This window comes from Hemicordylus capensis, chromosome 12 (genome assembly GCF_027244095.1).
Source record: "Hemicordylus capensis ecotype Gifberg chromosome 12, rHemCap1.1.pri, whole genome shotgun sequence".
In the NCBI taxonomy this organism is placed as follows: Eukaryota; Metazoa; Chordata; class Lepidosauria; order Squamata; family Cordylidae; genus Hemicordylus; species Hemicordylus capensis.
The window spans coordinates 9,810,265-9,834,571 of NC_069668.1; the positions used below are offsets into that span (position 1 = coordinate 9,810,265).

General features: G+C 46.3%; 1 protein-coding gene across 1 annotated transcript in view; it reads left to right on the top strand.

Moving 5' to 3' along the window:
* The first annotated feature begins 991 nt into the window (after window positions 1-991).
* TRPV3 (transient receptor potential cation channel subfamily V member 3) overlaps window positions 992-24,307 on the top strand; it is a 32,792-nt gene continuing 9,476 nt past the window's right edge. The window contains exons 1-10 of the mRNA XM_053274764.1: window positions 992-1,235; window positions 14,224-14,256; window positions 15,661-15,765; window positions 17,310-17,382; window positions 17,902-17,909; window positions 18,600-18,757; window positions 19,400-19,576; window positions 20,239-20,379; window positions 21,062-21,342; window positions 22,187-22,363. Of these exons, the coding sequence (XP_053130739.1) occupies window positions 1,057-1,235; window positions 14,224-14,256; window positions 15,661-15,765; window positions 17,310-17,382; window positions 17,902-17,909; window positions 18,600-18,757; window positions 19,400-19,576; window positions 20,239-20,379; window positions 21,062-21,342; window positions 22,187-22,363 (1,332 nt within the window). The 5' untranslated portion in view covers window positions 992-1,056. The remainder of the gene's footprint in view (window positions 1,236-14,223; window positions 14,257-15,660; window positions 15,766-17,309; window positions 17,383-17,901; window positions 17,910-18,599; window positions 18,758-19,399; window positions 19,577-20,238; window positions 20,380-21,061; window positions 21,343-22,186; window positions 22,364-24,307) is intronic.

Genomic DNA, 24,307 nt, shown 5'->3' on the forward strand with positions numbered 1-24,307 from the left:
GGGTTAAGAAGAGTGTTTCCATTCAGTGATGGAAGGGGTCTGGATGGTTGTTTTGGTGACATGATCATTGGCAAGGCTTGCAGAATGTTCTCTTGGTCTGGTCCTTCACGACCGGGCGGGGTGTTGCATTATCTTTCTGTGCTGCATCAGGAATTACTTCCTCCTTATATATGTGTGTGAGTTTCAGTGCCTTTGAAAAGGGGCTATTGTTTGTTGGGCTCAATGAAGTATTTAGTGAGGGGTTCCTCTCTCTGTTTTTTGGGGGGGGGCACTTCTGCCCCCTCCCACTCTTTTTATTCAGAATCTGGGGGTAAGGAGGGGGATGGTACCTGAGTGGTAGAGGCCAGTGCTCCCTGTAGCAGTGTCCCCCAGATGTTGTAGACTACAACTCCCATCATCCTCAGTCAAGGCCATTGCCGCTTGGGATGATGGGTGTTGTAATCAACCTCATCTGGGGAACACTGCTATCTGAGCAAAGAAGCACCTTTCCAAAGTGGTGATTTTCTTTATTGAGCAAGGGGAGAGCAACTGGCCCAATCCGTCCCCAGCACAGCATCCCTCCAGTGGCTGTGGCTAGGTTTATTTTTTAGGTTGTGAGCCCTTTGGGCACAGAATGCCATTTTGTTTGTTTGTTTGTTTGTTTGTTTGTTTATATTTATGTAAACCGCTTTGGGGACTTCTGTTGAAAAGCAGTATATAAATATTGGCCGTATAGAGACCCTGCAGGAGGTCCCAGGTCCAGCCAGTCCCCATCAGCACCTCCAGGCAGAGCTGGGAATGGCCGCTCTCTGAAACCTTGGAGAGTTGCTGCCAATCAGCGCAGGAAGTACTGAGCCAGATGGACCGAGGGTCTGACTCAGTAAAAGGAAGCACCCTATGTTCTAAAGAGAGATTCTGAGGAGGGGTTTGACAGAGAAGGGAGTCGGTTGGGGTTTCTCCTCTAATTAAACTGCAGCATGAGCAGGGGTGGCCGGGGGGGGGGGGCGGCAGACCTGCATCTGGCCAGGTTTGCAGTCTTCACGATCAGTTAATGGCGCTTCGTTCTTTTTCATATGAATGAACAAAATGCCCAAGTGGTGTGTTCAAAATGCAAAACTAACTGGATGGTCACTTTCCAGGGCAATGATCAAAGAGAACAAGGAAATGGCTCCTCTTATGGGGAAGAAACTGCCGGGCACCCCGCCAATGGCTCACCAGGACAAAAGGCCGGTCGAAAGCACCCCCAGCAAGAAGAGGTAGGTCATCCATCTCCGTGCCGGCTTGGAGTGGAATTTGGTTTAAGTTGGCGGGTGGGTTTCGTGATCTGCAAGAGGCCCCTTGCCGAAATCAACTTTGTGAATGAGTCAGACCAGGGTTAGCGGGGCACTCCAGGAACTGGAGCCCCCCCGAGTATATTTACTTTGTAAAAAGCAGCCACCGGGGGTTGGAGTGGGACCACGGCATGTGGGGAGGAGGGGGTCCTGGCCTGTTTCCCTTGTACTGATTTGCTGATGGGGAATCTCAGTATGTTTGGGTCTGAAGAAGTCTTAAGATGGCAGACATTTCCGGGCGTTGTGTTAGTTGCAAATCCCCAGACGGCAACAGGATCAGCTGAGACAGCAAACTATATGTTATATGAAGTCACGGGTACACTACTTTGGCCCTGGTTCTTGGACTACAACTCACATCATCCCCAGCCACCGTGGCCAGTAGTCAGGGATGATGGGTGCTGTAGTCCAGCATCTGAAGGATGGACGATGCAGTGGATGACCTTGTTTCTTAACAGACGCTGCAGGGTCCCCCATCACGACTGTGCGTGTGTCTTGATGGGGGAGACTTCAACCCTTTGCCCACACCATGGTCTTCTCTGGATTAGGCCCCCACACCTACTGTTTGTGGCAGTTTCCCTCCTAGAACAAAAAACATCCCTTCTAGAGGAACTGGTAGCTGTCGGGAGGGGGTTGATCCAGACCAGGTTAGGGGGTAAAGGGATATACAGTCGTCCCTTGCCAACCGCAGGTGTCCCAATTGCGGATTTGAGTAACCGCAGCTGGGAAGCTTTGGCAGGTCTCGAGTTTGATGAGATTTGTTAGAAATTTGGAGGTTTGTGGGGGGGAACTAGGGGGCCATTTTCGGGAGCTCGGGGGTGATTTTTGGGGTCAGTGTGCTTTTTTCTATTTCTAACTGTTTTTATTGGGTCTTTTTGCAACCGCGATTCCCCTAGCCCGTGTTTTCAATGCTTTCCATTGCTTCCAAACCATGAATTTGCCAACGGCGAGTTTTTCCAGGAACAGAACCCTCGCGGTTGGCAACTGTGTCCCTCTTCCCCTGCAGGCTGGCCCTAAACCCCTCCTCTTTGACTTGTGGGGGGAGCCCACACACATTGGTATCTCCTGCACTGATCCGAGGGTTGGACTGTGTAAAGACCTCCAGGTTCCCTTCCCACTCTGAAATGCTACGACTCCGTAATCCTAATCCAGACCTTAGGCTGCGAGAGGCACCTGTACCCATGTCGATGTGTTTGTGTGAACAGCTGTACATGTGTTCATTCTAAAAGTACACCTGGACATAGGCCCCCTCAAATGCAAGGTGCAGACAGGAAGTATGTTGCTGGGCATGTGCTGAACGTAATGTGTGGGTAACTGTACCTGCATATATGGTGCACCGCTGACATGGGTGTTGCACGTTAACCTGTGCATAGGGTTTGTGAGTCTCTCATATCGGCTCCAATGATGCGCCTAACAAAATGTGCAGTTTGACTCTTAAGACATCACAAAATCCAGAACCAGCTTTTGCGGTCCAAAATGGCATCTTCAGACTGGATATATTAATTGTATGTGTGTTTATACGGGGGGGGGGGAGAGAATATTGTTGTTGCTTCTCTTTCCCAGAAATGCTTGGTACAGCTTTTGCTACACCTGCTCACTCCTTTTGCTATGGAACCTTTAAAAACTCTTCTTTGCTGAAAAGCCGTATATAAATATTCTTTATCACTACTCTTCAGCCATGAGACTTGCTGGGTGACTCCGGGCCAGTCACTTCTCTCTCAGCCCAACCTACCTCACAGGGTTGCTGTGAGGAGAAACTTAAGTATGTAGTACACTGCTCTGGGCTCCGTGGAAGGAAGAGTGGGATATAAAATTCTCGTGTAATTTTCATAGTATTTCTCTATGTAAACCGCCCTGAGCCATTTTTGGATGGGCGGTATAGAAATCGAATAACTAACTAACTAACTAACTAAATAAGATGTTAATAATAATAATAATAATAATAATAATAATAATACCACCACCACCACCACCTGAGATCTGTTTTCCCAGGCATGCTCTTACCTAGGCCCACAGAGCAACTTGAAGCTTTCCTACTCTGTTACAAAATGCAGATAGGGGCATTTTTTACCATGCTCAGGAACACCTTCTCCCCCCTCCCCACCTTCTCTTCCTTAACCTGCATCCTGAAAAAAGGGTTTTTGAGAGCCTGCCTAGTCCTTTGTGACATTTTCAGTCCATCTTACGATTCTGAGCAGAAGGAGCTTTCCAAAGAGAAGACTATGTGTTGACGCAATTCTAATTAAACTACCACTCACATCCATTTGCTTGATTCCAGCCTCCGGCATGGGCAGGAAAGGGTGCCCAGGTGGGCAGGGATGCTCTCCTGTCTTGTTCTTGGAAAATGGGGGTGTGGTGAACATTCCTTCAGTATAAGCAAGCGGGATCACGCAAGTGTGTTAATTGCAAAGTTACATTCCTTAGCTCCATCTAATTACTTGTCTTGCTGCTGTCATGGGACTAAAACCTCTGGACGTTTCTTGAATGTTGAGGATCGGTGCTCTCACAAGTGAGTCTGAAATCTGAAATCTCTCCAGTCCTGCAATTTCCCCCCATGTTCCAAATTATCTCTCTTTTTGGCATAGCCTTGACAGCTTTAAAGGCACGAGCAGATAGAAGGGCTCACAAGACTGCTGTTCAAAAACAGGAATATCCACACCCGGAAGAGCTGGGCGTGTTGGATGGGGATGATTAGGTGGTGATACTAATTTGGTGGTTTGCAGCCAGGCAGAGATTGCTCTGAGAAATGCTCCAGTCATTTCCAGAGATATGTTCAGTCCTCCAAGGACATTTGTGTGCCACTGGTTCAGGGTTTATTCTAAGCTTGCAGGACCCGCTGCCAGTCTGTGTAGACAATGCAGAGTTGGATGGACCAAGGGTCTGACTCAGTATATGGCAGCTTCCTGTGTCCCTGTGTTCTAATGGTGCAGCGGGGAAATGACTTGACTAGCAAGCCAGAGGTTGCCGGTTCGAATCCCCGCTGGTCTGTTTCCCAGACTATGGGAAACACCTCTATCGGGCAGCAGCGATCTAGGAAGATGCTGAAAGGCATCATCTCATACTGTGCGGAAGGAGGCAATGGCCAACCCCTCCTGTATTCTACCAAAGACAACCACAGAGCTCTGTGGTCGCCAGGCCACTTTCCAGATTAGTCGCTCAAAAGTGGCAAAATGCTTCCGTTCAGGCAAATCACATTCAAAACGTACATAGCAAAGCGCCTGCAGGGGGAGCAGTCTCGCGAAAACAACCCCCCAAACAACAACTTTTTTTACGCCAGATATACGATGTTATAGTGATGTGAATTCGGTTCGTCCCTGGGTCTGCCTTTTAGCCAATCAAACAGACTCAGTGGGAATCATTTAGAGGCTTTTTATTGCTACTGCAGTTTAGCAATAGGTAATCATTAGGCTTACACTCTTAATCATTAGGCTGATTAGGCTTAATCATTAGGCTGATTACAGTTTGGTTACAGGTGCATCTTACATTTATACAGACAATCTGAATGATGCTGACACCCTAGACATAGTATACGTGGCAATAAAATGGTGGACTAAGTATCTAGTACGCATGCGAATGATTCATTGTTCATCTGGTGATTACTCCTTATTTGGTTAAATCCTGTTTTCTTAACTGTCAGCAAAGAACAAACAGTGAGAACCTTGTGAGAACCAAGTTTCTTAGATACAATTTAGTGGAGAGAGATAATGACGTTGATCATGAGAGGCAGCAATGTCCCTGAGCTGGGCTGGGGTTACTTTAAGTTAGAATGAGGTATTCTGGGCAAACATGGAGTTTCTTTGGTTTTCTAAACACATCAATTCCCCCCTGAAACACTGGATCATCCTGAATCTTCAGGATGCCCTTATCAAGGCTTCTTAGGGTACAGATGTATATTTGGGCCCTATACTGTGGCGGGGTCTAAAGGTTTTCATAAGCATTTGGATTAAAGTTGGAATGCATTGTAAGCAGCAACATGTGATTATCAATACAAAGAAAATACATGCTATAACTAGAATTATCTTCTTTGCCCATAAATCAATAGGCTCTCCATAGTAGTTAAATGAAAGTTCTAACTGTTTGGAAATATTAATAATAGCTCTTTCTAACAAGCATTTGTGATGCATTAAGCATAGATTTCACAGAAATGGTAGGTGCTGAGAGGGCTGTACATATGGCAATAAAACATTGCATACAGCATCCTAGAGCTACAAACATAATTAGTATAATTCTATAACTGTCAACACACATATCCTTATCCACCCATATCTGGCATGATTTGATATAGATAAAAAGTTTTACACATAACAGCAAGGTGTACATATAAAGATCATACAACTTATAGCAAGCAACATTGTTTTAACCCATCTTTATCCCAAATAAAGTATCAATAACAGTCTTGCATTGTGGAACCAGGTGCTTCTGGCAATTAATGGATTATCAGCTTGTGGAAAGTGATAGCAATGACAAGTCATGTACAATCACATTGATTAAATACAGGTGTCTATAAAATTAGCAGGTAAAGCTTGATACTTGGGCTAGCTTAATGTTTTTAGAGTGCAAAAAGGACCAGTAACTTGGGGATAGGCGCAGACTTGCAGGTAAATGCTCTGGGTGAAACAATGAGATGATTGGCACAATATGTAAGTGAAACAAATAAGGAAGTGAGGTCCATGTCCTTACAGCACAGGAGATAGCAGGGTTTTCAACATAATGATAGTACATAGTCACTACAAGAAAGTAATATAAGAAAGTGGTGTAAATCATCAACTCCCACACCCTTTAATGTCCTCTAGAGTCTGTCATGGCCAAAAAGGAAGCCATGGAGAGCTTTAGAATAAAAATAAAAACTAAGAGTCCTTGGTAAGAAAAAATATTTTAGTCCTTCAGTTGAGAACCAAATGCTCTTGTACAACGTTGCAGGATTTTGGCTATCCTGGATGTTCTCTGATCCGTGTTGTTTTGGCTTATTTGGCTAGTGTCCATAGACAAGCTCGAATGTTCATGTGTTTGGGAGCCTTGCCTCCCCCCCCCCCCTTGTGGGCAATCTGAAATAGTGTTTTTGGCAGAATTTGAAAAAGTGTCTTTGGCAAGGTATTTTACCCAAGTAGGATGGTTCCAGGGCTTTACAGCTTGGGGGATGATGTTGCACGTATGGCTCCAGAGAAAAGTGAACAAATTGGCTTGCCTGTTTGTTATCAGGCAGTCTTCAGGCATTTGTTGTCTATCCCTCTCCTATAGCACTTAGGAGCAGGAAGATGAACTTTGCATTAGGCCCTCTTCCTCAAACACAGGACAGGGTAGCAGATGGACGTTCTGTCACCATTGGGTTGGATTGGAAATGCAGATAGGGACTGCCCTCGAGTAGCTGCTGCTGCTGATGGTTAGTTTTCCTGGGTCAGTGTTGATGTCCTCTGGAGACTCCCTTGGGATCACGTTCTGGCGATGGATCCAGAAATTCCTTCGATCTGGGGAGGACCAATCCCTCTTGGAAAGACAATTCAAGGCACTCTTGGTTGCAAACCTGTTTATTTGAGAGAAAGACAGGCAAGTGAGTTGCCAGTTCCCTCCCCCATGTAGGGACAGCGTCCTGAGACTAAGTCTCTGGGTGCCAACCATCAACACAAAAGGAAAAGTCAAGTTTTCAATGCAAATAATACAAAGGATGGATAAAACCTGAGGCTATTTTCAATTTGGTCTTTTGGCATCCCCCCCCCCTTTATATTTTTGTTTCCCTGCTTGCTCTGGGCCCCTCTTCCTCCGAAGACCAGAACAGGGGATGATGTCCTCATTTAAGGCCTGGTGGCTTGTGTTGTAGGCTGGTTTCTGATCAGGAGAACAAAATGGCAATCCTGGACAAAAGCAAAGCAATAAAGTCAAAAAGAAAAAGGCATTCACATTTTTCACACCCCTTGTGAGTTTGGGGTTTTGAGGAGGCATTAAAGCCTTTCAGGTCAAACATAGTCTTATCACTCGTGAGGCTGCAATATAAAACTTCAGCGCTTGAATTTCACCAAGGCCCTTTGGGTGTAACAAAGTCCTGTTTCCATGTGGCATCTCACATTCTCTTCTGTCTTCCTCCTTATAACAACCCTGTGAGGCAGGCCAAATCATTTGAGTGGCAGGCTCTGTGTCACCCAGCAAGTGTCATGGCTGAATGAGGGTTTGGACTCGGGTTTCCCCAGTCCTAGTCCAGCACTCTAACCACGGCACCACGTTGGCTGACAATCATACTTACAGGCCTTTGTCAGGGCAATCAATCTCAATCCAGTATAACTGACTTCATTCTCCATAAAGGGGTGATTCGTCAGTAACATCTGGCTTTGGGATCTTCATCTAGGTCATGTGTAGATAGTTGTGGTGTTCCAGTTCTCCATCTTTAGCCTCATGACTTAGCAGGTGACCAATGAGTAAGGGTTTGGGGTTAGACATCTTTGTAGGGTAACAATATCTTCTTGGGGGAAAAAACCTATATAAGAAAGAAACAGTCCATGCCCCCAGGAAAATACTATACCTTGTTGAAATAGGATTGAGACTTCTGGACGAGGCCTAATGTCACATGAAGCAAATCTGGAATTTTAAGATTCAGCTACTGTGAAGGCAAAGCAGGGCTACTGGATGAGACAAATTTAAAATTTAAACCTTAGACCATTTGATTATTAGCTCTCAGTTTACATCAAATTCAGCTAGCAGAAATATTGCATAGATTTTGCAAAAACATGACAGTAATACAATTAGACTAATTTATCTTAAAATCCATTTTTCCTTCTCACCCACAATTAACTGGCTGGAACACAAACTGCTTTACAGAGAACCTCTTTCCCCCTCCCATCTGGAAATGGGCAGAGTTGTCATTGTTCATTAGAGATCAGCTTCAGTTGTGAGAAAGAATTGAAAGGGAAACTTCCGGATTAGAGAAAGGCTTTGAGCTCACAGAAAATAGGTAAGAGACCATCTCAAGGAAATCAGTACACATCCTATATAATCCTATATAATAAAAGGCTAAGTGAGTGGCCGTGGCTTTGGAACGTTGGGGATCTGCGTCCTTGCCTCCCTGGGCTGTTCTGGGCCTGCGCGAAGCGCAGGCCCAGAAGAGCCCAAGGGACACAGGACCTCAGACACCAGTGTCCCACAGCCACGGGCGGCCATTAGCCAGTGTGTGGCGGCGGGGGAAAGTGGCCGAGGCAGCGGCAGAGCCGCCGCCTCGGCCATGAGCTGCGGCACGGCGAGAGGAGGCCGAGACAACCAGAAGCGGCCGCCCTGAAAAAGGCGAGGGCAATGGCGGCGGGGGAAGACCGAGACGGGGGACAGGGAAGCTGGGCGAGGTGGCGGCGAAGCCGCCAACGAGGCCCCCGCCCGCTCACAGCCGCTGCCACCGCCTGCTCACCCGCCCTCCCAGCTGCCCAAAATCACCTTCCCCGCTCCCCCCCCAAAAAAGATTAAGGGCCAAAATGGCCCATGAGAAGGTCGCCGCCCCCGCCTATCGCCCTCCCAGCTGTCGAAGACCACCTTACCCGCTCCAGCCCGAGGGAAAAGAGAGGAGCTCACGAGCAGAGCTCCTCTCTGTGCTAAGTCACTGCTCAAACTGCCGCTATGGACGCAAAGGACGCCTATTGCGTCCATTGCGACAGTATGGGCAGCAGCTTAACACAGAGAGTAGCTCTGTTTCCGAGTTCCTCTCTTCTCCTTCGGGCTGGAGCGGGTAAGGTGGGCTCCGGCAGCTGGGTGCGCGGGAGGGCGATAGGCGGGGGCGGCCACCTTCTCATGGGCCATTTTGGCCGTTATTCATCCACACACACCCCCCCAAAAAAGTAAAAGCAAAATAAGGAAGAACAAAAACAGAGACAACAACAAAACAAAAAACAAAAAGAGAGAGGGGACAAGGGGGGGGGAAGAGACAGAAAGAGAGAGAGAGAGACAGAAAAGACGGGATAGAAAGCTAGCGCCCGTTATCATAACGGGCTTAAAAATACTAGTAACATATAAAGGCTTATGATAGTCAGTAGTGGCAGAAATATCACAATCAACTTGATATAAGAATGAATGAAATAGAGCTTGCTCTCATGCCTAATGCATTCAGCCAGCCATAAGCAGCACTTTTGCAGAGGTGGGAAGATTCAGCCCTCCAGTTGGCCAGCTGGGACTGTTGCTCCTCCTGTTGCTCAGGCCATGACCAATTTTATGTTCAATTAATATAATAACTGCTAATTTTGGAATTCAATGTCAGAGCAAGTTTGGTCTGGAACAGTTTACAGAAAAAGACATGTCATTAGAATAAATACATTCACAAATACAACAGAACCTCATCTTCACAGAGATGAGTTATAAGATTAATGTGGGGTTGAATTCCTACACAGAACCAGAGCTTTGGGCTCCCGCTCAGAAACATGCACACACACACACAGAGGCTTGTCTTGTGTATTTCACAGAACAAAGGACTAAACAAAAGAAATTTCATATGAGTCACAAAGGATTTTATAACATTTTAAATATGTTAGCCATAAACTCAGTTAAGAAAGTAGCTTAAACAGAACAAACTTATCACAGTCATCCATAAAACAATCTGTAATACCATATTACCTTTCCACATCACAACGTACAACTTACAGGTGCTTTTCGATCAATTTTTTGTTGTTGTTTACAACTTCCAACCAAAATCCTTTCACGTCTCCTTCTAGTCTTTTCTCTGCAATTCCCTGCACAGAACTTCAACATATGCATTCCTTCAAACTTCTTTCCTCTTTTCCAACTGCAAGCAGTTGAAGGGGGGGGGGCGGAAGGAAAAAGAGAACAAAAGCAGCCTTTTGTTCGGAGAAACTTTTTGCAGCAAGAACAGTGTTATCTTTTGGCTTGGTTACAACGGGACAGCAGCAGCAAGAATTTAGACTGTTTGCAACACAAGAGCAGCTAGCAGCTGTTTGAGCTTGGAAACAGAACATAGACAGCATGATTTTAGCTAAAGACAATCATTCTTTCCTCTTTAATACTTTCTTCAGACCCCTCCCTCTCTTCACAGACTAAGAGAGTTCCCTTGTTCTCCATAGCATGTTGGAAAGGAGAAGCTGCTTGGAGCATGATGGTAATACATATGGTGGGGGTTTCTTTGGTGGGCCTGCGCATATTGGTGTTATTAAAATTTACCGGTATGTGTATAAAATAAAAGCAATTGCAAAAGGATGTTACTGAGCTCATGATATGGCCAAAATTCCATACAGAGGCGTTTTTAAAACTTTCATTCTGAGGGCGCCTCCCCCTCCTGTGAGAATCATCCAATTTTTCAACATGCATTCTAAAGGTGTACATGAAGTCCGTTCAGATTTCGTGTACTTGCTATTTCTACTCCCCATAGCCCCCCCTTTCGTCCCTGCATGGACTTAGTTTGCCCCTTCACGGGCTGTCCCTACACGGGCGGTAATTTCCCCTCGCCCCTGCGCAGACTGGGTACTCACCAAAAGACGTCTCTGGATTTCACTCTCTCTGTCTCAGTCACTCTCTCCGTTCACACTTACACATTCATTCACTCTTGCCTCGATCCCCAGATGTGGCGTGTTTGTAATGACTAGCACGTCTCGAGCCTATGAGAATCCTCCACAGACAACACCAGGAACTGTGGGGCGCGCTGGATTTCATTGTCCCGTGATGGGTCAGATTGTCCACCCAGAGGTCACATCCGACTCTCACGGCACCAAATTGATATGAATTCGGTTCATCCCTGGGTCCACCTTTAGTGGAGAGAGATAATGACGTTGATCATGAGAGGCAGTAATGTCCCTGAGTTGGGCTGAGGTTACTTTAAGTTAGAATGAGGTATTCTGGGCAAACATGGAGTTTCTTTGGTTTTCTAAACACATCAATAGCACTATATTGCAGCGATTAAATTCGAAACAAGGCACTGGAAATATGAACAGCACCCTGCTGTCAGTGTAGGGACTGCAGTGTTACAACCCAGGAAGTGCGGAAGCACACTTCAAAGATACGCTGTGACCCCATTGCAGGGTCTAATTTGGAAAGTGCCCAGGAGTCGACACCGACTCGACGGCACACTTTACTTTACTTTACAAGAGAGTGCAGCCCCCTCTCCCCAATCTGTGAGCACCTCTCAAACCTTTTCCAATCGAAAAAGAGAAATGGAACAGAGGGGAAGGGAAATGAGAATGGATAGAAAACTTAAAGAGAAAGAGGCAGAGAGGGAGAGATGGATAAGACGCAAAGAGAAAGAAGGAAAATGTTAAGTGCCTTGCAAAAAATGAGTGAAATTGTCTTCCTTCCTGAACTGAGAGCAGACACAGGGGGCATGGCTTGGAAGTCCACGTGAAGGAACATCCTGCTATGTCAGATGGGAGGATGAGGCCTAGGAGGGGCCAATGCCACAGGGGCAGGAGAGTCTCTCCCTCCCTGGCCAGCATGAAATGGAGAGGAGAGGGGCACGCTTTGCTTGCCAGCTGGGTGTGGTGGGAGAGGGGGAGCCTTGGGGGCCTTCCAGGCCCTTGGGGCCTGGGGACAATTATCCCCCCTTGCTCAAGGGTTGCGACACCCCTGCCACTGCACGTCAGGATAAACCCCGTGCTGGTCTCAGAGACAGCCTGTACAGAAGCAATGCCAGGTTATAATGCCAGGGGTCGACATCCTAAATAATAACACTGTGCCCATCTAGAGAAAGGATTTCAGCTGCAGCTGTACCATTTGCATTTATTTATGTATTTATTGTATTGAATTTCTATACCCCCAATATAGAAATCTCTAGGCGGAGCACAGATTGAAACATAATATAAAATGGAAATCATTTAGAATTTATAAAAACTGACCAAAAAAATCACAATAGATAAACACATTAACATTTAAATAGCATCAGTCATTATATTAAATACTTGGAAATGTTTTGCAGGGGAAGACAATTTCCTCCAGTCCCGCCCCCCCTTAGCCTGGGAGTGCTCTGTGGCTTTGGGGACAAGTTTCCCGGTTGCAAAGTGGAAGGGGAGATGGGCAAAAATCCCCCTCCACCCTTCGCTGTGCATGTAAGCACCTGCACTTCCCAAACACAGATGCTGCCGCTGGGGCCGGGAATCCCTTCACTGCGTGGGCACAGCGTTAGGATGTCAGCCGCTGGATGTGCTTCCAGCCCATGCTGGCAAGTTAATTCTGTGCCCGGTCTGAAGTCCTAGCTTGGCACAGAAACACTTCCCTGGTCACTCCGGCAGTCAGCTCTCTTGGGCGGCAAATGCCTGTGGCTTTTGTTCTTAGCAAACCATTTACACAGTTTGTTCCTTCTGGCCCGCCAGTGTTTCACTGCTTTCAAAAAAGATGCCTGGACTATCCTGGTTCTTGGCAGGACCTTTCTCTCCCCCCCCCAACCCTGCATGCCCCTACACCCCTCCCATGTTCTTTAAACAGCCCCACTCTTGTTATTTGCTGTGTCAGCAAAGAGAAGTGTCCCAGGCTGACTTTGGAATCTGCATCTTCAGTTCCAGAGAGTGGGAATGTCAAGCGTGAGCTTCTCACCCTTGTCGCCACTGGGTTTGGAACAAGACGTGTCTCCACTTCATCTCTTGGGGCCAGCCAGGGCATGACGCTGCCCGGGCATGTCCCTCCTGGATCACGCTACTCGCCACAACGTGCACGCGTGTATCATATTAAAAACAAGGACATTGCTTTGGAACAGTTGTTTCTTTTTGAATACTAGTAAAAGAGGCTTGCAGTTTGCAGGCAGTCTCCATGCAGCACAAAATGGCCACGCGTTCTCCCTTCACTCGTTTATAGTTGATATGTTTGGAGTTCATCTGTTTGGATGATGTGTTTCCCTCTCCAGCACTGAAGCTTTCTCATGTTTTTGGATTTCTTAAGCGGTTTTTGTGCACATCCAACCCAGATTGAAATGCAGTGAATGGGGAAAAATATAGTTCTTTTGTTGGCTGAAACAACAAACTTTATTTAGGGAGGAGAACTGGTCTTGTGGTAGCAAGCATGACTTGTCCCCTTAGCTGTGTGAGCACTGTGAGATCTTCCCCGCAGGGGATGGAGCCACTCTGGGAAGAGCAGGTTTCAAGTTCCCTCCCTGGCAGCGTCTCCAAGATAGGACAAGATTTTTTATTTTTTTAAATAGGACAAGATTTTTTTAATTGAACCAACAAACTACCAAAGTATACAGTATGTTGCCAAAGCACAATTATCTCCAAGATGGGGTTGAGAGAGACTCCTGCCTGCAATTCTGGAGAAGCTGCTGCCAGTCTGTGCAGACAATACTGAGCTAGATGGACCAGTGGACTGACTCACTATATGGCAGCTTCCTATGTTCCTTTGAACAAACAACAGTGTTCCCTCTAACAGAGACTCCCAGATCTTGTTCACTACAAATCCCAGCATCCACAGCTGCAATGGTTTTTGGCTGGGGATTATGGGAGTTGTAGTGAGCATCATCTGGGAATCTCTGTAAAAGGGAACATTGCCCCTGGAAAAAATGTTTCTATCTTTTGCGGTTTGGTCTTGGGAGTTTAATTTATGCCTTTGAGACTCTAATCTAGCTCTGTGAGGACTCACTCCCCATGGTGTCCAAAAGTAATGGATTTTCCTGGGATTTTGGATTTCTTTGATGAGGCCTGGTACCTACCTGCGAAAATTGCATGTTTCTATCTTTCGTGGTTTGGTCTGGGAGTTTCATGTCAGTACGTGAGTGAGGTCCAAGCATACATAGATGCAAGTGTATGCAAACTTGTATGTTTACTAATATACAGGTGGAGCAGAGGAGGCAGGCAGGCATGGTCCTTCCTCCCCAAACCAGGGCATATGTTTTTAGTGCTCTGCCACTGCTTCTTGCTAGCCAGCTGCAAACTTTCAGAATTGTTTTATGTTTGCTGGCCAGACTCAAATCTGCTTCCTCCCCCCCTCCCCCGCCCCGCCCTGCCTCTTGGCAAACCCTTTCCAGGAAGGACATCGGTGTCGTCCCCCGCCTTGGCAGGTAGTTGTGACCCACATTCCAAGCTGTCTGCCTTTGCGTCCAACATGAGTGTGTGTGTTTGTTAAATTATGATCTCCTGCTTCAGTTTCTCTAAAAGACACGCATATACCGCCAATTCGTTTGGTAGCTACACAGAGACGGGCCTTCTCAGTCACTGCCCTGAGATTGTGGAGAGTGCTCCCTGCTGAGATACGATCCTCCCCATCTCTGGCAATTTTGAAAAAACACCTGAAAACCCATCTTTTTGCCCAAGCTTTCTCAGCTTCCTAAAATTTTGGGGTTTTAATCTCTGGTTTATTTTTAAATTGTTAAATTGTTTTTAAGGGTTTTTAAAAAAATATGTTTTTAACTGATTTTATGCTGTTGTTAACTGCCCAGAGACGAAAGTTTGGGGCGGTGCACAAATTTGATAAATAAATAAATAATATAGTGTTTGGGGGCAATATGTCAATTTCACTGTTCCAGTGTGACTCCTTGAGGCAGAAAAATAGCATGCTAGGGCAGAAGACTAGGCTGAACCTTTCCCCTCACTTGCTAGCTTTCTAGCTCCCCACCCCCCGCATGTGTTTCTTTGGGAGAGCCAGTTTCCACTTGCAGGCCAGTCTGGTACAACCCGAGTAGAACATGATTCTGCTGTATGTATATGTTGGGTTGCTGGCCACACGGATCTCTGCAGGGCTGGACTCTGATGCCCCACAGTTCTCTCCTGGCTCTGACATGGGCATGTTGAGACCCCCAGTCCATTTCTGTGGAGGCAGCCTTGGCAGTGAATGGTGAAGAGGTCCCAGTTAGTGGATTCCTACATATGCCCAGAGCCTCTGCTACTGGAACGGAGCACTAGATGGGATGGGCCGCTCACATTTCTTTATTTAGTTGATGTGTTTTTAAACCACACCCCTCCAGTACACTACTGCTTGGGGTGGCAATTTTACAATGTAAAATAAGACAAATAACGTTAAACCAAATTTAAGTTAAACAAGTCAAAAGACCAGGCTAAACCCACATTTAAAATTATGATTTTTTAAAAAAAGTTTCAAATTAAAAGTTATTTTAAAAGCGAAAAACTATACAAACTAAATAACCTACCAGAGATATACCAAGATGAAACATTAGAAAGCCTCTTTAAAAAGATGTCTTTCCATTGTTCTTTTAAAAACTCGGAGGAAGGGAGCGTCATTGTTCACATATTATGAACAACCCTCGACTGCAGGGTTCACAGACCATAGTGTACAGGGACAGCGGAGAGCAATAAGGAGGAAAGGACTGCAACAGAGCTGTGCTGGGAGGAGCACAGTGTAGGCTCTCCCTACCCCCAGGAAGATGCACTCAGGCAGAGGTTGCTTGGCCAGCCGCATCTGGTTTTGCTTTTCCACTAATAAAGCTTTAATCTGATGTATTCAACAGTTCACACTTTTTTCTCGAGATTGAAGCCTTTGACAGCAGCGTCAGCCCCAGCAGGACGTCTCCGCCCATCTTTTCAAAGCCCATGGACTCCAACATCCGCCCGTGGTACGTAGGAGGCACCTGTAGGTGCATTCTTTATATTAGCACATGAAGCAGGGTCCAAAATCTGGTGAGCGTGGGAGCTTTCCATTCTCCTCTGAATGGCAATGTCCTCAGAAATGTCCTCTTGCTTGCCTGGAATGTCTAGGAAAGCATATGTGTTGATTCCTGGCCATACGGCCTTGTGATTTCCATTACTTAAGCAAATTGCCCAGTATGTAATGTATTGATTATTTTTGTTTGTTATTGCTGGGGGAGAAGAGGCACTACGTTTTTTAGGAGAGGAGAGCTGGTCTTCTGGTAGCAAGCACGACTTGTCCCCTTAGCTAAGCAGGGTCCACCCTGGTTGCATTTGAACGGGAGACTTGATGTGTGAGCACTGGGAGAGATTCCCCTGAGGGGATAAATGGAGCTGCTCTGGGAAGATCAGAAGGCTCCAAGTTCTCTCCCTCCCTGGCAGCATCTCCAAGATAGGGCTGAGAGAGCGATTCCTGCCTGCAACCTTGGAGAAGCTGCTGCCAGTCTGTGTACTGAGCTAGATGGACCAAGGGTCTGACTCAATATATGGCAGCTTCCTGTGTTCTTCGTATCGGGCACCAACATGCCTTGGGCTAGGCTTGCCTAGGGTTTTAATTTACATGTGACGTTGCCTTACTGAGTCAAGCCCTCGGTCCAGCCAGCTACACTGCCTGGCAGCAGCATTTCAGGGATTCAGAGAGTCTGAGCTGGAGATACCAGGGTTTGCGCTTGGGACCACCTAAATGCAAAGTAAATACTCTACTACTGAGCTGCAGACTTAACTCCATTAAGTCGAGTACGAAAATATTCTGGCTAAAACAGGAGACCAGGGGTTTTTTTGGGGGGGGGGGAGCTGGCTAATATACGCAATTACTTTTGTGGTCTGTTGGCTGCTTCCGTAACTTGTAAAATAGGAAGGGAGCAGATGCACCGTTCAGAGTGAAAAGCGGAGGGCCGTTATAATTGCGATCAACCAGTGGTGACTGCTGTGAAATGGATGGCCAGAACCTACAAAATTAAACCATTCCAACCTATTAAGATCTGATCTGACTGCTGCTTAGTAATAAATGTGCTTATAGTCAGGTCTGGCTTGATTTTTGCAGAAATCCACTATAAAAGTTTTCCGACAGGAATACAGAGAAACCAAACCTACCTGTTAGTTTCTGACATTAATAATCTACTTCTACTATTTATACCCCACTTTTCAGCAAAAAATAAAATAAAATAAAAAATCAAAGCAGTGTATCTTAAAAAGAAGAAGAAGATCGTTCCCTGTTCCTACAGGGCTCACACTCTAAAGACAGACACCAGCAACAGCCACCGGAGAAATCTAGTGCAGAACTGTTTCATATGCGAAGGGTTGCGTCTTAGCACACCTGCAGAGGGAATAGAAAAGGATGGCATTTCAAAGGATGCTAGCAAATGATATTCATTTGGGGTTCTTTTATCTTCTCCTCCCTGCTGACTGATTTCCCTGGGTAATTGGCTCTGACAGTCTCCTGACGTGAGCATATTTTCCCCCTTTTGTCCAGTGCGTCTGCAAATGGTGAAGATATGGATTCCCCCCAGTCCCTCCAGGACGACATGACAGAATATACCCCAAACGCAGAGAGCTAGCTGTATGGTGCTCTATAGATTAAACGTTAGGCTGGTGTGGATTTAGTGATTTCTCCCTTTCCTGACGTGGTTTAAAATTAAGGCTTCCAATCTTCAGATATTGACTCTCAATTTCTTGAACCATGATTGCCCATAAATAAATATGCAAACCTTGCATGGCATGGTGAGAGTGGATAGAGAGACATTTTTCTCCCTGAAGCTTTTCACACCCAGCTTTTAGTTCACAGCTCCTCCAGAATGGAGGGGGTGGCCTCACGAATTGGCCAAACTTACCCAGAAGTCCCTGCAAGTGATCCCAGAAGTCCCTGCAAGTGATCAGGGAGAATTAACACACAATTCAGGGGGTTTATTGTGCGTTAGAGTGTAGCCCAATTTATGTCCGGGATTAAAAACAAATCCACTTTTTGTGTTGGTTTTGGGGGGCAACTTCGAACTCGCAGTAAAGCTTCTCAGTAAGCCTGCGGTAAAGAATGCTGTCTAGGAAATCTCCCTCTCTCACAACACAAGAACCCGGGGTCATCCCATGAAACTGATGCCCAGGAAATTTAGGATTGACAAAAGGAAGTGCTTTGTTTTGTCACACAGTGCATAATTAATCTGAAGGATTCTCTGCCACAGGATGTGGTGGTGACTACCAGCTTGAATGGCTTTAAAGGGGGCTTAGACAAAGGAGGACAAGCGTATCGATGGCTGCTATGCTTGATTACTATAGGCTACCTCAATGTTCAGAGGCGGGGTTCCTCCAAATACCAGCTGCAGGGGAGCAATAGCAGGAGAGGGGGCATGCCTTCAACTCCTGGTTGTGGGCTTCTCATAGGCATCTGATGGACCACTCTGGGCAACAGATGCTGGACTAGGTAGGCCTTTGGGCCTATTAGCAGGGCTGTTCTTATGTTCATATGAAGCAACTTCATAAGAAATGCAAAAGAGAGAAGGGCCTGGTCCTTAACCATGGTTCACCACGAACCCTGGTTGTCTGAAGCCTGGTTTCGGACATACAGGGCAGCCATGGTTTAGCTCGCTGATGCCTTGGAGGGGAGAGAGAGAGAGAGATAACCTGTCTATCCTGATGCTAACCCCATCTTGCGGATGGATGGAGAGCAAGGACTTGCTCACCTGGCGAGTTCACAGGTGAGGTGAGAACTGAATCGGGGCCTTCCCAGCTCACAAGCTGCACTACACCAAGTACTTTCTGTTTTGTCCAGCACAAACGTGTCCCAAACTGTTCAACAAAGCAATCGTCAGAAAAAGCTGAAGAAATATCTGTTCCGGGCAGTGTCGGAGGGCAACATAGACGAACTTCAGCGCCTCCTTGCAGAATTGAAGGATCGGTCCCATGCATGTAGAAACCAGACAGTACAAGGTGCGTGAGGTTGGGAACTGCGCGTGTGCTGTCTAAATTCCGATTTGCAGCAAGAAAAACTGAAATCTCCGAAGTTGCTTTCTGCTAAGTCAGACCCTTCTAGCTTAGTGTTGTCTGCACTGGCTGGTAGCAGCCCTCCAGAGTTTCAGAAAGGGGGGCCAATTTAGAGCCAGCCAAGAAGGTCAATTTGGAGTGAGGGCAGTACTCTGTGAAGCGTCTGATGAGTGATGTCAGCTAACTGGGGATCACATTGTGTATGATCAATGGTTGCATGGTATGTGCAGCAGTCAAATTTGTCTGCATGATTCTATCCCTAAGGGCAGGCAAAGCCCTCGAGGGAGAAAGAAAAAGAAACTTAAATGAATAGGTCGGCATTTTTGCAGGCAGTGCTGAAATTTGTCAAAATCGGACACTTTTCAATACTGCTGAAAGTATTCCCACCATACAAAGAACTGTTTTTGCTCAGCCCTAGTCTTAGCGCACTTCTGGGAACATTTTGTGAGCATCTCAAGTGGAAGGGAGTTCCCCACAAAAACACCTATTTTACATAAACTGCCCAGAGACCTAAGATTTGGGCGGTATGAAAAATATGTCAAATAAATAATCCCCATATTATGATTGTTGTTTTTGTGTTTTCATCAGACTACCTGATGAAGAAAATGACCTCGTCAGACACAGGCAAGACCTGCCTAATGAAAGCCTTGTTAAACATCAACCAGAACACAAAGGAAATTGTGAATATGCTACTCTCCTTTGCAGAAGAAAACCAGATTGTAGAAAGGCTTATTAATGCAGCATATACAGAAGAGGCATACCGAGGTACTGTCGTATGTTCAAGCTTCAGTAATCATTCTCTGAGCTCTTTTCTCCAATGGAATTAAATCTAAGTGGGCTAAGCAGGAACCACTTTTAGGGCATGGATACTCAAAATACATTCCCAAATTTAACCTGCTGGAAAGGCAGAACAAATGCCAGAAAATAAAGATCCCCACAAAGGAAGACGAGGAAATGTTTGCGGCAGTGTGCTTCAACTTGCCAAAGGAACCCAAACTGGAGATGTAAATGGCTTTGGTTATAGCTTGAGCACTGCTCAGACATTATGTTGTATTTGGGTTCCGTCATCCGTATACATGCGTTTGGGTGAATGGCTATATTTGCATCCATTTCAAAAGTGAATGGGTATACAGGCCCCTCAAATGCAGGGTACAGATAGGAATGGTACTGCTGCACTTGTGTTCACCGTAATGTGTGAATAAAGGTGCCAGAGTACACTGTAGACTCGTTGTACAAATGTTGGACATAATGTGTGAACTGGGCTTTTGTTTCAATGAAAACCTAAGTTCCTGTTAAGGTGGAAGAAGCCTGGATTAGATTAACACAATGTCACCGAGTGTCCAGAATCAAAGTTTATCATCTGAGCTAACCTTTTATTTTCTTACTCCAAGGAATGTTGATTATGGTGTTTGTTTTTTAAACTGCAGGGCAGACCGCTTTAAATATTGCTATTGAGAGACGGCAATATGACATTACCCAGACCCTGATTGAGAGAGGAGCGGACGTCAACGCTCACGCCCAGGGAGTGTTCTTCAACCCCAAGCACAAACACGAAGGTTTTTATTTTGGTAAGCAAGAGGAGGAATCTGGCTCCTTTGGTGGTGCTGAGGAAAGGGGAAGTGGTCAGGTTAACCTTCCTGGGAGCAGGAAGTAGTCTTGAGTGGAGACTGTTAAGATGGTTCTTCTCTCACGCACTTTTGAGTCTCTCTTCACTGACTAGACACTCAAGTCGAAAGTTGAGATCTTAACTTCACGGACATGAGTCCAAAGATCTTAACTTTACAGTTTAAAGATCTTAATTTTATGGTCTTGAGAAGAGATGTGAAGGCCTGGGGGGAAAGGTGGTGGGGGGGACATTATTCCTCCAGAAACACCCATCCCAAAAAACCCATATCCACCCCCCCACCACATTCTTTTCCGTTCTTTCCCGGGGGGTTTTCAGGCCCCTTTACATCTCTAGCCTTGATTCCAAAGATGTTAAGTTTACGATCTTGAGTCTCAAGCAGGGGTTCCCAATCTATGGTCTTCCAAATCTTATTGAACTACAACTCCCATCATCTGCGGCCACTGTGGCCGCAGATGATGGGAGTTGTAGTTCAGCAACACTGGAAGATCACAGGCCCCTGGCCTAAAGTTCTCAACTTCACGGTCTTGAGTCTAACTTAACCTAGTCTTAAGCACTAGAAACGTCTTAAGGACTAGAAACTTTTTGTTTTTGTCATTCAAAAAGCTTCCACATCCCTTCCTCAGGGGAAACGCCACTAGCGCTGGCTGCTTGCACCAACCAACCGGACATAGTTCAGCTCTTGATGGACAACATCAAGATGGACATCGCTTCCCAGGATTCCAGAGGGAACAATATTCTGCACGCCTTGGTGACGGTGGCAGAGGACTCCAAAACGCAGAACGACTTTGTGCGGAGGATGTACGATGCCATTCTCTTGAAGAGTAAAAACCGGGAGTTGGAAATGATGAAGAACAAAGAGGGATTGACGCCTCTGCAGTTAGCCGCCAAAACAGGGAAGCTTGAGGCAAGTCTGGCTCTGAATCCTGGCCATAAGCTTATCACATAGATCCCTGGGATTGGGGATGTGCACAAACTGGTTTGGAGGCCCTTTTACGGACTGCTGAACTGGCCCAAAGGTTTGATGGTTCAGCCAGTTCGACACGCTCACTGCGCACTTCTGGTCTGACACACACACAGGGGCGACAAGGAGGTATGCTGCCGCCCTGCAGGACCGTTTTTAAGCACAACGCCGGTGGGGCCAACACGGTTTGGGTGGGGTGGGGTGGAGAAGAGCACTCTCCTTGCTCCTTAAAGGTACACTCCCCCCATCGAACCGGCCATCACCAGTTCCGTGCACATCCCTACCTGGGATCACAAGGCAGGATGTAAATCTCTTAAATACATGAAGATATTTATTGTGTGGTGTTCAGAGAGAAGATTCAAGATAGGTGGGCCATTGCAGATGGGGAAGATGGAGCTGTAGTCCATCTGGGGACTCAAGTTTGAGAACCCTTAAGCATATTTATTTAACGTTACTTTAAGCACATTTATTCAGTAGGCTGCAGTCAGAGTTAAGAATATTAATAGTTCTACATTCTGCTCATTTCCTCTTGGCCCTTGAGCCCTATTCAGGGATTACGTACATTTAAAGCCTGTACACTCATACGTGTTTTTGTGTGAATGGCTGCACTCAGCTGTGTCCATTTTAAAAATGGCCTGGTGTGGGTCACCCCACAAATGCACAGTGTACCTGCATTCAACATAATGTGTGAATGACTGTCCCTGTGTATAGATCTGTACACTTGTATGAGTGTTGAACTTAGTGTGTGAATAGGATTTTGTTCTCAGATCATTCTGTTGTCCCCTAGATTCTGAAATACATCCTCTCCAGAGAGATTAAGGACAAGCCAAACAGAAGCCTTTCCCGGAAGTTCACCGACTGGGCTTATGGGCCTGTACAGTCTTCTCTTTATGACCTGACAGAACTGGACACCACTTCAGACAATTCCTTGCTCGACATCATCGTCTATAACACAGATATTGGGGTGAGTCCCAGGGCCCTTTAATTGCCTTAGGACAAAATGCTAAAGGGGCTTTTTGTGTATCTGGGTATTGCAGAGAGTCCTTACCTGCTTCTTTAAGACAACATTCACACAATGTACATCACCAAAAGAAAGATGTAACTGAAGCAGATGGTTTTTCTTTCACTAGACCTGAAAAAGTGATATGTGATATGGTTCCCTAAAACTTTGTGTTTCACCCATCGCCCATCACCCAATATGCTATATATGGCTTCTATCAAGTTATGAAATTGTGCAAATTCACCTACGGTTTCTTCCTATGGGCACTGTGACCATATGGATCTTGCTCCAGTGGTGGAGTCCAGCAGGTCGATGGTCTCTACCCATCACAGTCTCTCTTGGTTGGCTTTCAGGCCCATCAACGTAGCACCACAGGGCAAATAACCGCTCATGTGGTTGATCAGCTCAGGTTTCTTCGATCAGATGACGGCTCTTTCAGCTTTTCAAAAGGGAGGAGGGCTGGTCCTGGGGTAGCGAGCATGAACTGTCCCCTCTGCTGAGCTTAAGTATGTAGTACACCGCTCTGGGCTCCTTGGAGGAAAAGCAGGATATAAAATGCATTTTTTTAAAAGGGTCTGTCTTTGTTTGCATTTGGATGAGTGACTACCTGTGGGTGCTGTGAGGTCTTCCCCTCAGGGGAAGAGGAAGAGCATCTACTTTGCATGAAAAAGGCCCCAGGTTCAATCCCTGGCAGCATCTCCAGGTAGGGCTGCCAGTCTGGGTAGGTAAACAATACTGAACTAGATGGACCAGTGGTCTGACTGAATACAAGGCAGCTTCCTATGTAGCTCAGTATTGTCTACACTGGCTGGCAGTGGCTTCTCCAGGGTTGCAGGCAGGAGTCTCTCTCTGCCCTATCTTGGAGATGCTGCCAGGGAGGGAACTTGGAACCCTCTGCATGCAAGCAGGCAGGTCCTCTTCCCAGAGCGGCCCCATCAGGGAAGGGGAATATCTTCCAGTGTTCACGCATGGAGTCTCCCATTCAAATGCAAGCCAGGGCAGATGTTTGTTTATCATTTCTCTGTGTAAACTGCCCTGAGCCATTTTTGGAAGAGAAATCAATCAATCAATCAATCAAATAAATAAATGTGCTGGTGACTACTGCAATGCCCTCTATGTGGGGCTGCTGTAGGACAACCCAGTGAGACCATTTGACACCGATTTTAAAAGGACTGCATTGGCAGCCGGAATGTTTCCAAGCAAAATACAAAGTGCTGGTTATTACCAGTGTTTTCTCTCACAGGGATCCCCAGATCTTGTGGGCTACACCTCCCATCATTCCCAGCCAAAGGCCACTGCAGCCAGGGATGCTGGGAGTTGTTGTGAACATCAACTGGGAATCCATTAGAGTGAACAGTGGTTATTACCTTTTAGAGCAGGGATTCTCAACCTTGGGTCCCCAGATGTTGTTGGACTTCAACTCCCATAATCCCCAACTAGAGGCTATTGGGACTGGAGATTATGGGAACTGAAGTCCAATAACATCTGGAGACCCAAGGTTGAGAATCCCTGTTATAGAGCCCTGAAGAGCTTGGGCCCAGGGTACTTAAGAGAGTGCCTTCTTTGTTATGAACCCTCCCGCCTGGTACGAGTGCTCTTGCTACGGTTGCCACCGGCTGCTCTGGTGGCAACTCTGGGCTGGCCTTCTCTGTGGCTGCCCCGGGGCTCCGGAATGCACTCCCTGTCAAAATAAGAGCTTCTCCATCTCTGGCTGCTTTTTAAAAGAGACTCAAGGTGCACCTCCCCACCCCTGGACTTTTCGTTAAAATTAATTGTGAACTGTTTTTTTTTTTTTTTAACTTTTGCTGTATTTTCAATTGTGCACACTGTCTAGGGATGCACATATCGGGTGTTCCATAAATATGACAAATAAATCCTCTGCTCCCAAACGCCACCTCACTTCCCACT